This window comes from Nuphar pumila, chromosome 7, assembly GCF_984573655.1.
Source record: "Nuphar pumila chromosome 7, dmNupPumi1.hap1.1, whole genome shotgun sequence".
Classification (NCBI taxonomy): Eukaryota; Viridiplantae; Streptophyta; class Magnoliopsida; order Nymphaeales; family Nymphaeaceae; genus Nuphar; species Nuphar pumila.
The window spans coordinates 23506106-23522262 of record NC_143255.1 but is presented as its reverse complement, the minus strand read 5'-3'; the positions used below and the strand labels follow the sequence as shown (position 1 = coordinate 23522262).

General features: G+C 35.5%; 1 protein-coding gene across 1 annotated transcript in view; it reads right to left on the bottom strand.

Moving 5' to 3' along the window:
- Nucleotides 1–16157, bottom strand: part of LOC149831531 (transcription initiation factor TFIID subunit 1-like) — a 69812-nt gene that overhangs the window by 20422 nt on the left and 33233 nt on the right. Inside the window, exons 5-6 of the mRNA XM_090013035.1 lie at nucleotides 6959–7165; nucleotides 602–808 (exon numbers count right to left, since the gene is read on the bottom strand). Coding sequence (XP_089869161.1) covers nucleotides 602–808; nucleotides 6959–7165 — 414 coding nt within the window. The remainder of the gene's footprint in view (nucleotides 1–601; nucleotides 809–6958; nucleotides 7166–16157) is intronic.

Genomic DNA, 16157 nt, shown 5'->3' with positions numbered 1-16157 from the left:
GGTCACAATTGCTTCTGGTTAATTGGGTAAAAGTTGGGTAGAGCAATCAAGAGACTAGCAGAATGAGCGTGTTCAAAAACCCTCAAGAATCTACTTAAGCTTATGAGAGTCCTACTTTAATAGGAAAATAACTGCTTTTTCTTCTTTAGTTTAATTTTTTTCCAGAACATGTTTAATATGGATCTTATAGTACATGTAGACTGCCAAGTATCTGAACATTTTTACCCATTACTTCTAGAAAAGAGAGTCTGGATGCTCCTCTGAAAACCATTATTTATCCAGACCTTCTTGCTCCTACCACATCCACAAGCAAAAGCAATTCTGATATGAAAGCAACACCGAAGCTGATGCAGAGAGACAAACAAATGCTTTCACAATAATCACGTGTAGTGTCATCAGCAGTTCAATGAAAATGTTGCAAGAATTTGTGACATGAATCCCTTAGCTTAGCATATTCACCTATGCGTTCACCATTCAGATAACAGGCATTATGGCAGACATGAATGCATCAAATCAGACTGCACAATATAAATTATGCAAGAACAATGAATTTATGATACATCAGAAAGCATTTTGGGCTGAATCATGAAAGGACTCATACCTCACGTGCAGCATCCATGCTCAACCTTCTAAGATCAGCATCTGTACCAGTAACTGCTGAACTTCCCCGAGCAGCAACTGCCTTCTTTTTTACCACTGCAGTTGACAATGGTGCCTTGGGAGCTACACGGACATAGCTGAAGCCTAAACCTCGACCAGAAGGATCCCCTACACCTGTAATTTCTAAACGCTCGATATTGTCCCTATCCTGCAAAGCACACAACAAAGCACTTATTTTTGTCAGCACAGAAAAAATGAATTTTCATAGTATTTTTTCCAAAATGAGATTGGATCTGATTTAGTGTATCCATAGCATGATTTGGGCCAACACAGCTGGGACACCTTACAAAAGATAACAAACACATGTTAATGTTTTGTTTAGGTAGCATTGACTCTGTCCATGTCTGATCCGACCTAGAGAAGCTATATTGTGGTGGATTTTGTGACTTGAGAAGCTACAGTCCTGAATTTGATTTAAGGAACCAACCATTTACTGAATTGGAGATTCTAAGTCAAGATTTCATTGAACAATTTCCAAAAAAAAGTTTTTGCTGCCACACATATATTAGCATCTATCTAACATAAGGAATGGGACACAATGCAGATATGCTTGGTGTGATGCAATAATTCTCAACAATAAGGACATGGGGCCATATCAATACACAGATGTATGTATGTGTGTGTAAACTAGCAATTCTTAATCACTATGAATAGGAACATCAACTAAGTTAAAATTAAGATGTAATGTAACTAACAACAAAAATTTAAAAGAAAAAGAAAGTGAATATAGATTAAGTAAATAAAAACATGAAAAGAAATACATGAAATTAATGACACAGTGTTGACCGAGTATGAAACTGGTTTGACTGTGTCCATGAAGTGTCCAAGTGTCTGTCACGAAATATGCGAAAAAACAAAAACAAGAGCCTCAAAGGGTTTACAATAACACAAACACAACGTGCACATGCAAGTATCATGGGACAATACAATGTGCCAACATAGGCAATGCAAACAGCCACTAAGGGCAATACCACGCATTAAAGCACAAAAGCAAAGAGTAAAATAAATAACATTTTATTCATAATATATTCATAAAATAACTTAAAATGCTTTAGAAAAGCATTATGGAATGAAAGGGGACAAAGCCCCAATTTATACACACACAAGAAAGAGAGACACCAAATGGGAGATCCCAATAGAGTCGTTACCAATGAGGAGCTCAAATGACTCTATCGTCAAAAAGACCATAGAGCCCATGCTCTAAAAGGGAAAAGTCAAAAATGGAAAAAGACAAAAAAAGGAAAAAATAATAAAAAAGTGAAAAAACTGTTCCTAATGAACAGTTCCTATTATATGACTAAAATGATGAAAATACCCTAAGAGGGTATTACCTATTACAACTTTATAAATAAAATAATATACATATATATATATATATATATGAATATATATTTGTATATATGTACAATTATGAATATATATATATATACATATATATACATATACACACAACCTAACACTGCCTCAAACTTACGGTGTGAAATATTGAAAGTTTGAAAATACAAAAAGAATCAACGGCAAGGATCCAAGTCTTCAAATGTCTTCATTGGAAGATGCATCAGAGAATTTTGCAAATACACGTCTTTGAATGTCTTTATTGGTGATCATCCCCAAATGCCTTCATCGACTATCTTCATCTTCATGATATGATTCATCAAAGATATTCCTATCTCAATCCATCATATATTTAAGAACTTAAACAAAGGTTTCAACTACATAAAAGAAGATATCCTAGCCAAATGGTTCTATAGTTTCAAAATTAATAACACACAAGTAGAATTTTCAAACAAAGTAGCAAATAATTTTAAGATTTTTAGAAACTTTAGTAACAATTCAAGATACATTAGGTAAGAGGAACATACCTCAAAGATAAATTTTCTTACACAATCATAAACCCAAAATCAACATATTTTCAAGAAAACATAAATATTGATCATAAGAGAATTTGATCTCTAAAGGACATATAAATCATCAAGAAGAAATAAACAATATCTCAAAGTTAAAAAAACACTTTCAATAAAACACATCATCAACAAGGCCAAAAAGAAATGGTGTCATATAAGATTCTATGATGCACAAAACAAATGCTACAAGAAGGTAATATGAGATTACGGAAATCAATTTCCACATAAGTGAATTCATATATAAGAACCTGATTTGAAAAACAAAGTTTCAAATCAAAATCAATAAAGGTACATGGAAGATGATGCAATCATATGCAAACAAGATGACAAGTCACAAGTTTTATAAACCTTTAAGCAAAGGCAATAAAAAACACATCAGTAACAATGAGCATGGACAATATAAGCAAGCTACATAGAGAAATAGTTCAATCTAGATTAAAAACCAAGAGCAACTATGAGACAACAATGACATATAACACTAAAAAGGGCCAAAACACATAAAGATTCTCAAGGAATCATCTAGAAAACCAAGAGTATACACAAGTACAACTAATCATGGATACACACAAAGAGATCAAAATTCATAGATATGCAATAATCTAATAACTTTAAAGCCACTGTACAAAAGTTATGAAAGAACACATAAGATATGCATAGGAACATCATGATTTCAAATAAGATACTAACATACCCAAAATATATTTTGAATTATCATGCTTATGCAAGAGCCAATAAAACAATAGCTCACTTAAAAAAAGATTTTAAGAGAAAACTCTAATTTCAATTTAATTTAAAAACATGTCTAATTTTTCAACCTAAAATACCAAAAACAATTTTGAAATGACATAATCATTAATGGCATATAAAACATGCATATACATATGTCCACGACACATAAATATGAAGATGATATGCCGATAGAGCAATCTCATGAGAGCATATAAAACATCCATGGCATGACTAATGAACTTGAAATCATGATGACCCAAGATATAAAACATACAAGAATTTAAAAATTCTTAAGGAGCACTTCTCAATGAAAGCACCACATAGAATTCAAAGAACACGCTTTGACACGTGCATAAAGTCACAATTAATTATAATGAGGTTCAAGAAACCCAAAATAAAAATATATATTGAATGGACATGTACACGAGATAATAAAATTATATTTTTTCGTATTAAAAATAATAATAATATAGAGAACTTACCATAAGGAGCTCAAGAATAGACTACTTATGAGTTAATGTCAAAAGTAGTGTTATAAAAAACGCGCCTTGAGGCGCGGCCCTCTGTGCCTCAAGGCGCAAAAAAAAAATTTACAACAAGACTTCTGAGACATAATCAAAAAGATTTTTGTAGGTTAATCTCATATATTTTCCAGTTATTTCAGTTATGTAATAAGTTTCTTAGTATATTACTATATTTTAACTTTTGTTGGTTAATCTCGTATATTTTTCAATTATTTCAGTAATATAATTAGTTTCTTAATATATTTCAACTTTTGTAGGTTAATCTCATATATTTTTCAGTTATGTAATCAGTTTTTTAGTTACTTTTATATGTTAATCTCATATTTTTTAGAATAATCTAATATATTTTAACTTTTGTAGGTTAATCTCATATATTTTTCAGTTATTTCAGTTATGTAATCAGTTTCTTAGTATATTTTAACTTTTGTTGGTTAATCTCATATATTTTCCAGTTATGTAATCAGTTTTTAGTTACTTTTATATGTTAATCTCATATTTTTTAGAATAATCTCATATATTTTAACTTTTGTAGGTTAATCTCATATATTTTCCAGTTATTTCAGTTATGTAATCAGTTTCTTAGTATATTTTAACTTTTGTTGGTTAATCTCATATATTTTCCAGTTATGTAATCAATTTTTTAGTTACTTTTATATGTTAATCTCATATTTTTTAGAATAATCTTATATATTTTAACTTTTGTTGGTTAATCTCATATATTTTCCAGTTATGTAAACGGTTTCTTAGTATATTTTTTCTTTTATTGGTTAATCTCATATATTTTCCAGTTATGTAATCAGTTTTTTAGTTACTTTTATATGTTAATCTCATATTTTTTAGAATAATCTCATATATTTTAACTTTTGTAGGTTAATCTCATATATTTTCCAGTTATTTCAGTTATGTAATAAGTTTCTTAGTATATTTTAACTTTTTTTTGTTAATCTCATATATTTTCCAATTATATAATCAGTTTTTAGCTACTTTTATATGTTAATCTCATATTTTTTAGTACTTATTTAAGATTTTTTATTTCTTATTGGTTGTTATTTCATCAATAAAGCATTTCTTTATTTATTTGTATTTTTAGATATTTTTTTATATATTTTTTTTAAGTTTTCAAAAAAAAAAATTGAGGCTTACGCCTTTCCTCAGTTTTTGGTGGAGCACCTCGTTAGGCCTCAACGCTTTTCACAACACTGGTCAAAAGAAACAAACACAAGAGCCATTAAAATAATATTTCATTAAAAGACATTTCACAAAACTATAATTCTAATTGATTTTGAAAAAAACATTTTACAAACCCCAAAAAAAACCATAATATTTTAAACAAATTTTGAAAATATATATATTATAAATACCTTTTAAAAATTAAACAATAGATACATACCAAAATACGAGAGCCTAGAGTCCAAGCCATATATCAATCCAAAATTTTCTTTCAAAGCACGAACTCGAACAAGATACAAAGATCAAGAATCCCTCACTCTTAGAACATGTCATGAAATATGCGAAAAAACAAAAACAAAAACAAAAGCCTTAAAGAGCTTACAATAACACAAACACAACGTGCACATGCACAAATCCACCATGGGACAATACAAGGTGCCAACATAGGCAATGCAAATAGAGCCACTAAGGGCAATACCATGCATTAAAGCACAAAAGCAACAATAAAATAAATAATATTTTATTCATAATATAGTCATAAAATGAGTTAGAATGCTTTAGAAGAACATTAAGGAATGAAAGGGGACAAAGCCCCTATTTATACATGTACAAGAGAGAGAGAGAGAGAGAGAGAGAGAGAGAGAGAGAGAGCAAATGGGAGCTCCCAATAGAGTCGTTGGGGCTCCCCAATAGTAACCGTTGGGAAGCTCCCAACGACTCTATGGTCAAAAAGACCATAGAGCCCATCCTCTAAAAGGGAAAAGATAAAAAAGGGAAAAATAATAAAAAAGTGGAAAAACTGTTCTTAATGAGCAGTCCTTATGACATGAGTAAAATGATGAAAATACCCCTAGAGGGTATATTACCTATTATATATACATATATATATATATATATATATATATATAAATAAAATATATACATGTAAGTGTCGTCTCATGTCGACACGGGATATGCATCTAAGTGAATTGTCTGTCCGATATAGATTACCATGCATCCCGCAAATCTTAAGCAGATCAGATGATAAGCCCAATCTAGAACAGACAGTTAAACAATGCATTCTCACATCTTTATGGCTTATGATGACACAAGAATAGAAAATTGCCCACAAAAGAACTGCATATATTTTAGCAGACCATTCTGCAGGCAACACATTTGTCGATGATAAGCACAACTGCCTATCATGGTCATGGTCATGCTCATGCAATAGGAACACAGGCAACAAAGTGTCTAAAGACTGACACAAAAACACACACAGATATGAAGCCTCAAATGGTTCTCCTTTCTTGGATGTTCCACACTTCTCCAGAAGAGGGGATCTCTTTTGATCAACTGAATACCAACCTCTATCTACTCACTTTTGTCTGTAACAGCACCTAAGCCTCACACCCAAAAAAGAGAAACTTTGTTATCAACCTCACACGAGTATCACCACATGACTACCTGCAAGAAATAATTGAATGATAAGCTTCCCAAGAGAGCAGAGCTGCTCTCAAGATTGGATCCATTTTGTTTTTCAAGTAGCTTTTAGCTTCAGTAAATTAGTTACACCTACCCATTCTCCACACTACAACTTATGCCTCATGGAGTGAGCTATTGCACTTTTTACAATGCACGCCCAACACGCAACATGGGAATATTTACAAGCAAGATCTGCTACAACTGTTTAGCATGGTCAGAAGAAAAAAAGGGATTTCCTGAGAGGTTCTCGATTGGTAATGAACATTATGTTCTAGCAGGAGCAACTTCTACAGAGAAAAAAAATTGAATGCAATATACTTCTTACAAATCCTTATATAATTATTAAGCGTGCACAGAAAGCTTCAAACATACTGTCTGATCAAAGCCAAGATCCAACTTAAACAATAACAAAGGAAAAAATAATGAAACTTTAACAGAGAAGCAAGCGCAAAACAAGACCATACGAACAAATGACAACAGCCAAAAGTAAAAACTGAAATGGGTACTAACCTGCGCTGTGCATGCAACAAAATTGCTGCTAAGATTCCATGAAGTTATCTGCAACTCTCTCTCAATATGTGATGCAGCCGCAAGAGTGATGGCTTCATCTGGAAGTTGATTCATTGCAAATGCAAGGCCAGTAGTGCTTGTAAGCTTGCTTATTCCCAAGCGTTTAAGTCGATGCTGACCAGCTAGCATGCTTTCATAGGTGCATACCTGACAAACAAAATGCTGAAAATTTATAATCGAAAATAATAATACATTGCAACTAAGACTATACTCACACTGGATCAGAACACCAAAATCTATGAGAAGCCTATTAATTGTACATCAGTAGCTGAAATTAAAATAATGCAGAATACCAATCATTTCAAATTGCTTAAGACAGCATGTCCAGTGTAAGCATTTTAAAGTTGCCAAAAATCACCATAAATACAACAAATTCATTTACAATTATCGAAATTATTGATGCATCCATTGGTACTTGTAGTACATACCAATTTTTCAAAAAATAATGCAGCCTCTCTCTCTGGATATACAATAAATCATCTAAAATACTTGAGTTGTATGCTAGATGGAAGAAAAACAATGACAAGCAAATCCATGTCAATCAAAACTTTCTTCACTTGAGTACAAGATCCTTTAGTATCTCACCAAACCTGTCAAGGTGAGGAGAAATGCCACATGCATGGCAGATTGAACACTTCATTCTTGTAACCACTATGGCATGACAGACCATGACCTTAGCATGCTAACAGACTTGTAAATTAACCTTTTGGGATTGATGAAAAGAAAGGTGCCAGGGAAAGGAGAAAGGAGAAAGTCAAAAACATAAAATTCCTAGTCAAGTCAATTTTTAGTTTAATTTTTATGTAACATAAGAACTTGATTTATGTTCTTAACTTGTTCAATTCTCTTTCTACCTTGACCTGAGGAAAGAAGATACTAATTTATTAAGGAAGTATCAATGGAAGATGTGACAATGATGGGAGAAGATGGAGACACGAGGTAAAGTGAAGCAACAAAAAGAGCCAGAATTTGGTGTTTCTTCAAAGAGAAGTTTTAGTTCCAATATGGCATTTTCCTCTTTATCTTCACCCAATAGGCTTTGACCCAATACTTTCTCCCAACCTCTTGGCAATGGGAAAGTTATCCAAATGCCCTAGTCATGAGCTAGAACATGACAAAAGGATATAAGCAATATAAAGGAGATGCCGATGCCTAGACTATGAAATGCATGTGAGAGTATCTTTGCTAGTTGGGCTCCTGGTAGCATTGTTTTTAGTCTTATAAAAGCCAAAACGTGTGATAAATGTGTTACATTACACTACTATCTCTTTAAAAAATGATATGATAGGGTGCATTAAATCATATGGTACACTAGAGTGCCAAAGACTTGTTTTTTCAGAACCCTTTTGTTTCATTTTATTAAGATTTCAGCCACTATCTGCTGAATTTAGAGTATAATATGGGCATTTTTTAACTCCTTAGATGTAAAACTTGTTTTTTTAAAAAAAAAAAAACAAACTTTCGGATCCAGGTTGGATCCGACCAGACCCGAAACTCCTCCCGTGTTTTCTATTTAAACACGGAGGGAGGGGGGAGGGTTCTCCTTTTACGCACAGGAGACCCCCCGATATTCTCCCTCTATTCCCGATAATCCCTCTCCCCGCTCTCTCTCTCCCCGTTCCTCTTCCTCCCTCGGCTCGCCGGTAGGACCCTCGCCGGAGCCCTTGGCTCGCCGGTGACCTTCCCCTGTGCCTCTCTCTCCCAGGTACACCCTCTCTCTTCCTTGTCGTCTCTCTCCCTCTTCTCCCCGTCTCGCTCTATTTTATTTTGCAGGGGAGGGGCGTCGGCCCTCCCTGCTCCTGTTAAAATGTATCTCCTAAAATCATTATTGTAAATATAAATATATATATTTATATACATAGAGATACATTTACATATAATATATTATATGTACATATATCTCTCTATATATAAATATATATATTTATATATATTTACCCGAAAGGGTATTTTTGTAATTTCCTGTTTTGCGCATATTCCTTTTGGAATATGTTGTAATTTTTCTTATTTATTTTTTATAATCCTTTTTTATCTTTTCTTTTTATTTTTTTGATTTTATTTAAAGTGCATTGGGGGTCCCCCAATAGAGTCGTTTGGGGCCCCCAACGGTCACAAATGTGACCGTTGGGGGCTCCCAACGACTCCTTTGGGAGGCCCCCCTTTTGCACCTTTTGGCACTTGTATAAATAGGGGTGTTCCCCCCTTGTATTTCTCAAGCTTGAGAGTCTCAAGCAATTGTTCTTTTTATTCAATACATGCATTATTGCATGTTTACTACTTTTACGCTTTTTGCGTATTTTGTTAAGTGTTGTGAGAGTGTTTGTGAACACTTCTTTTATAAAGTATTCATGCTTGTATGCATATTGTCTTTCCATAGACAATTTTACATGGTATCAGAGCTTGGTTGGTGATAGAGGATTGTGGGATTCTCTTCTTTTCAAGTGCCTCAAAAAGCGTGCCCTCGTATTTTTTGAGATTGAAGTGGTGGATCTTGCCTCTCAAATATTTTAGAAGGATCTTGCGCAAGCTAGCATTTGGGATATTATGTTGGTACGCCATTTCTTCGTTTCGCTCTACTTCATAATGGGCGAAAAAGAGTCTCACTTTACTCTTGGCTTCAAATTAAATGGGTCCAACTATCATATTTAAGCCGGAAACATGGAGGCTCACATAAAAGGGAAGGGGCTATGGGGTTATGTGCAAGGCACAATTCCGGAACCGGAACCCAAGATTACCATGGTAAACAGAAGTGAGATCAAGATTCTTGAAGAAGAAGAAAGAGTTAAAGCTCTTGAAGAATATTCTAAGAAACACGATGAGTGGGAAATGAAGAATTTCAAAATTCTTTTTTGGTTCTTCTCATCCGTTGAAACCAAGATTAATGCCAACATTATTAAATTCAAAAAGGCATCGGAAGCTTGGCATTATCTTGAAAAAATGTATACATCGAGGGACCTATCTCATAAGTATTATCTTCAAAAGAAGGCTCTCTCCCTTACTCAAGGTGAAATGACTATTAGGGAATATTTTGCCGATCTTTCCTCCGTTTGGGATGAGCTTGCCATGCTTGAACCAAAATGGAGTGGAGAAGCAATTGATCTCCGTCACAAGCAACTTGAAGAAGATCGGTTCTTCAATTTTTTGAATAGGCTAAGGCCCGAATTTGAGCAAATAAGGTCCTCTCTCCTATCATCTTTTTCTCCTCCCTCTCTTGAAGATGTACTCACCAAATTAAGTGGTGAGGAGACTCGTATGAGTTTATGTAAACAAGGATCAAGTGTTCTTATGGTTCTTTGTAATCAAGAAGAAAGTAATGAGGTCAATGCCGTATCAAAACCCGGGAACAATGTAAGAGCCTATCGTCCCCCTCATTTTAAACCACAAAATAAAGGTGAAAATGGTGGGCCAAGAGAAAAAAGGGACTATAGCAAAATTATTTGTCATTTTTGTAAAGAACCTGGACATATCAAACCCATATGTCCCAAATGGAAAAAGCTTCTCGCAATGGCTACCACCGGTGTTCCACAGAAGGAGGCATCATCAAGTGGGTCACTTTCTTTAAATCAAATAGTGGAAGCCCTTCAACCCCTACTCAAGGGAGCTACCTCCGGTGTTGCATTGTCTACCTCATCTCTTCCAGGTAAAGTCTCTTGGCTTTTGGACTCCGGTGCATCTTTTCATATGTCCCCAAACATGTTTTCACTTTCCGATTTCTCAAAAAATGTTTCCCCCTCTTTTGTTTCCACTGCGAATGGAACATCTTTTGAAATTAAAGGCATAGGTAATTTCGAATCTCAAGATTTTTTTATTCCGAAAATTAGATTTATACCTAAACTAAATTTAAATCTTCTTTCTGTTTCTCAACTCTCGGACCATGGTTGCGATATTAAGTTCTCTTGTGATAAATGTTTAATACAGGATCGCCGGTCCGGGAAATTGATTGGGGAAGGCTTTAGAAAATGAGACTTATACTATATGGAATCTCTTCGAGTTCCAAAATGTATGGCACAAAAGACTTGGTCATCCTAATATCACCAAGTTGTCTTATTTGCATTTTGCAAAAGACCTATGTAAAAGTTCATTTTCTTGTAATGATTGTATTCTCGAAAAAATGCAAAGTTTACCTTTTGAGCAAAGAACCATGTTCTCTTCTAAAAATTTCGAAATTGTTCATTCAGATGTTTGTGGACCCGCACCTGTGACTTCAAAAGGAGACTTTTCTTATTATGTCATTTTTATGGATGATTTTTCCAGATATTCATGGATCTATTTTCTTAAATTCAAACATGAAGTTTTTTCGTGTTTTAAAACCTTTCATTCAATGATCAAGAATCAATTCAACAGTAATATAAAGATATTTAGGAGTGATTTTGGAGGGGAATATCTCTCTAATCAATTTAAAGTATATCTTGAGGATCATGGAATTATCCATCAAAGGTCTTGTCTTAAAACCCCTCAACAGAATGGGTTGGCCGAAAGAAAACATAGGCACATCATTGAGACCACTAGGACCCTTCTTATTTCCCAAAACATTCCTAAATTTTTTTGGGCAGAAGCAGCTCTTGCTTCTGTTTATTTGATAAATTGCCTGCCATCTAGGATATTAGGAAAAATGTCCCCCTTTGAGATTCTATATAAACTTGAACCGGATTATAATAGGTTACGTGTCTTTGAGTGTAAGTGTTTTATACTTACGGATAAGAATGACAAATTATCTCCCAAGGCTATCCCTTGCGCCTTTCTTGGATATTCCGAAACTCAAAAAGGGTTTCGTTGTTATGATCTTCGAGATGATAAGTTATATGTCTCTAGAAATGTAACTTTTTTGGAAAATGAAAGTGGCTTTGAAAAAATTGTTTCTCAACAAGAAAATTTTGATTATTCCTTCTTATTTGATCTATTGTCTAGTAATGATGATATATCTAGTGATGATGATGTATCATCAAATCACGATGAGGAAAATGATGGTGACATTGGTGAACATAACTCTCTCAATGAACAAGAAAGTAGACTTTCAAATGATCCAATAACCTACTCTCGTAGAAACCAAGACACCTTTAGAAGTGCTATTGACCAGTATAGTGAGCTTGTTCCTACTGTCGACCACCAGAGATCTGAAAGGAATAGAAGACCTCCAACTCGTTTTGTTTCTTTTGATTCTTTCTCACCCCGATATAGGGCTTGTCTTAGTGCCATCCACTCTTATTTTGAACCAAGGAATTTTGAAGAAGCCAAAAAATGTATAGAATGGCAAGAAGCTATGCAAAATGAACTTAATGCCCTTAAAAGGGCTGAAACTTGGGATTTCCAAACTCTACCCATAGGCAAGAAAACTATAGGTTGTCGATGAGTTTTTAAGGTTAAAACTAAAAGCGATGGATCCTTGGAAAGGAATAAAGCTCGTTTAGTTGCTAAAGGGTATGGGCAAGAGTATAAGATTGATTATGAGGAAACTTTTGCCCCTGTAGCCCGAATGATTACAGTTAGATGTCTTATTACTATTGCATCTATTAAAAATTGGAACATTTTTCAAATGGATGTGAAAAATGCTTTTTTAAATGGTGATCTTAACGAAGAAGTATATATGGATGCTCCACCAGGCATGAAGATTCCTAAAAATAAAGTTCTTCGTTTTCGTAAAGCCCTCTATGGTTTGAAACAGGCCCCCAAGGCCTGATATGATAGATTTACTAGTGTAATGTTGAAAAATGGTTTTTCCTCATGTTATACTGACACTGCTCTATTTACTAGAAGATCTAATGCAGGAATTGTGATTCTATTACTCTATGTTGATTACAGTTAGATGTCTTATTACTATTGCATCTATTAAAAATTGGAACATTTTTCAAATGGATGTGAAAAATGCTTTTTTAAATGGTGATCTTAACGAAGAAGTATATATGGATGCTCCACCAGGCATGAAGATTCCTAAAAATAAAGTTCTTCGTTTTCGTAAAGCCCTCTATGGTTTGAAACAGGCCCCCAAGGCCTGGTATGATAGATTTACTAGTGTAATGTTGAAAAATGGTTTTTCCTCATGTTATACTGACACTGCTCTATTTACTAGAAGATCTAATGCAGGAATTGTGATTCTATTACTCTATGTTGATGACATGTTAATTACAGGTGATGATGTTCAAGGAGTCAAGGGTATTAAGTCCGTCTTGACTTCAAAATTTGAGATGTCAGATTTGGGTTTTCTGACATATTTTCTTGGTATTGAGGTTGCCTATTCGCAACATGGTTATTTTTTATCTCAGTCTAAGCTTGCTTGTGAGATTATTGACAAATCAGGAATTTCTGATGACAAAGTATGCGAAACTCCTGAAGTCGTGGGATCAAAAATGAAGATTGACGATGGTGTTCCCCTAACCGATCCTACTCCTTAAGGCAGTTGGTAGGCTCTCTAATGTACCTTAGCATTACTCGACCCGACTTGTCGCATGCTATTCACATCGCCAGTCAGTTCCAACACGCTCCTACAACCGTTCACATGAGTGTTGCCCTTCGCATCATCAGATATTTGAAGGGAACCATGAACAAGGGAGTATTTCTATCTTCTTCCTCTGAATTAAAATTGCTTGCTTATACTGACTCAGATTGAGGAGGTGACCCTAGTAACCGTCACTCCACCACTGGTTTTTATATTTTCTTAGGAAAATCTTTGATCTTATGACGATGTAAAAAGCAACAGAAGGTCTCTTTGTCATCCACTGAAGCCGAATATAGAGCCATGACATCTACCACCATGGAAATTGTATGGATTCGACGTCTTTTGGAAGATATGAGAGTGGTTGTCGAAGAACCAACAAAGCTATGCTGTGACAATAAAAGTGCAATCTACATTGCCAAGAACCACACCTTTCATGAGCGAACAAAGCATATAGAGATGAATTGTCATTATGTCAGAGAAGAATACTTGAAGAAGGTCATTGATCTACCATATGTGACATCTAAGTATCAACTTGCCGACTTCTTCACAAAAGCTCTATGTTCGCCCAGATTTCATTTCCTTCTTGACAAACTTGCGGTTATCACACCGTAAGTTTGAGGGGGGTGTTAAAATGTATCTCCTAAAATCATTATTGTAAATATAAATATATATATTTATATACATAGAGATACATTTACATATAATATATTATATGTACATATATCTCTCTATATATAAATATATATATTTATATATATTTACCCGAAAGGGTATTTTTGTAATTTCCTGTTTTGCGCATATTCCTTTTGAAATATGTTGTAATTTTTCTTATTTATTTTTTGTAATTCTTTTTTATCTTTTCTTTTTCTTTTTTTGATTTTATTTAAAGTGCATTGGGGGTCCCCCAATAGAGTCGTTGGGGGCCCCCAACGGTTACAAATGTGACCGTTGGGGGCTCCCAACGACTCCTTTGGGAGCCCCTCCCTTTGCACCTTTTGGCACTTGTATAAATAGGGGTGTTCCCCCCTTGTATTTCTCAAGCTTGAGAGTCTCAAGCAATTGTTCTTTTTATTCAATACATGCATTATTGCATGTTTACTACTTTTACGCTTTTTGCGTATTTTGTTCAAGTGTTGTGAGAGTGTTTGTGAACACTTCTTTTATAAAGTATTCATGCTTGTATGCGTATTGTCATTCCATAGACAATTTTACAGCTCCCCCTCTCTCGTTTTTCCTTGTTTTTGCAAGGGACAAGCACCCTGCACTCTCTCCTTCTTCTAGATTGACAGAGGAGGGGTGCCCCCCCCCCTTCTCTCTATCTCGATTGACAGGGGAGGGGCACAACCCCCCCACCCCCCCTCTTTATCTTTCCCGTTGTCCTCGGTTCGCAAGGGAGGGGCGTCGCCTCCTCCTCTCTCTCTCTCTCATTTAGCAAGGGAGGGAAGCCGCCCCTCCTTGCTCACCCTCTGTTTCCCCAAAAGAAGCAGCAGCCAAACGGCTCCGAATCGCTCTCTCTTCTCACTGTTTTTTTGGCAAGCCAGGCACCCCCTTATTGCACCCCTCTCAGCCAAGCTGAGCCCCGACAGGGGCCCGTTCTTGCCGCAGCCCCCTTTGTGTTTCCCTGCCTTCAACTTGGTCACCTCGTGGGCTAGTTCGAGCTCGACTGTGTTGAGCCTACCTACCCTGTTTGGCCGCCAGCTCGGTCAGGTCCGACTCAATCGAGCCTACCAGAGCCGGGCTGAGGGATTTGCAAGTTAGGCCCGGGCTCAACCTGTTTTCGGAGAGACTGAGCCCAACTCGGACCCTTGGCATGAGCCTGGCTCAGTCTTCTTAATCTGAGCCCGGCTCGGTCAAGGGGGCCCCAGCATTGGGCTGCCTCTTACTTGGCTCAACCAAGTTGAGTTCGGCACAATCCATCTTTTCGGTATCGAGCCTATGCTTGATCCAGTCGGCTCAAACTAAGTTCGGGTTCGACCCCTGTGATGCAAAAGTTGCTTACTCGTTAAATTAAAAAGGTTTCATCGTGTCTTTCGCAATACGACAAAATATCTTTTAGCGCGCTCCATCAATACAACAGACTCGACACGCGCACCGAGGAACAAGCCCCTGATAATCTACGCTGAAAATCGTCAGCGAATCCGACAATGTCTGAGGTAGGGAAAAGTTGCACAAAGGACAATGGACGAACAAATCTTAAAATTTGTAATTATATATATATATATATATATATGCATTTAATTCAAGAACGTAGTTTTGTGATCCGTGTCCTCTTTCCTTTATCTCATTTACTTTTGTCGTTGTGCTATCACATGCAGAGGCTATTGCTTATGCATTATTTAGCCAATGTACGATTTTATACCTCGTACACTGCTTACGCATTTATTTATCCGGAGTACGGTTTCGTACCTCGTGCACTGCTTGCACATTTATTTAGCTGGGGTACGGTTTCGTACCTTGTGCACTGCTTACGCATTTATTTAGCTCAATGTGCGATTTTGCACATCAAGCCTTGCTTTATACCTTGCCGTTGCGCTCAAATGTGCACAGGTCTGCATTATGTAATATATACACGTATTTTATCCTACCTTGTATTATGCTTGCACTTTTACAAAAGACACGAATTTATGCATGAGTACAAAAACGTTAAAGAAAAAGGTTTTCTTGCGAGAATCCAACATTCCAAAAATGTGTAGTTTTGAAAAGCAA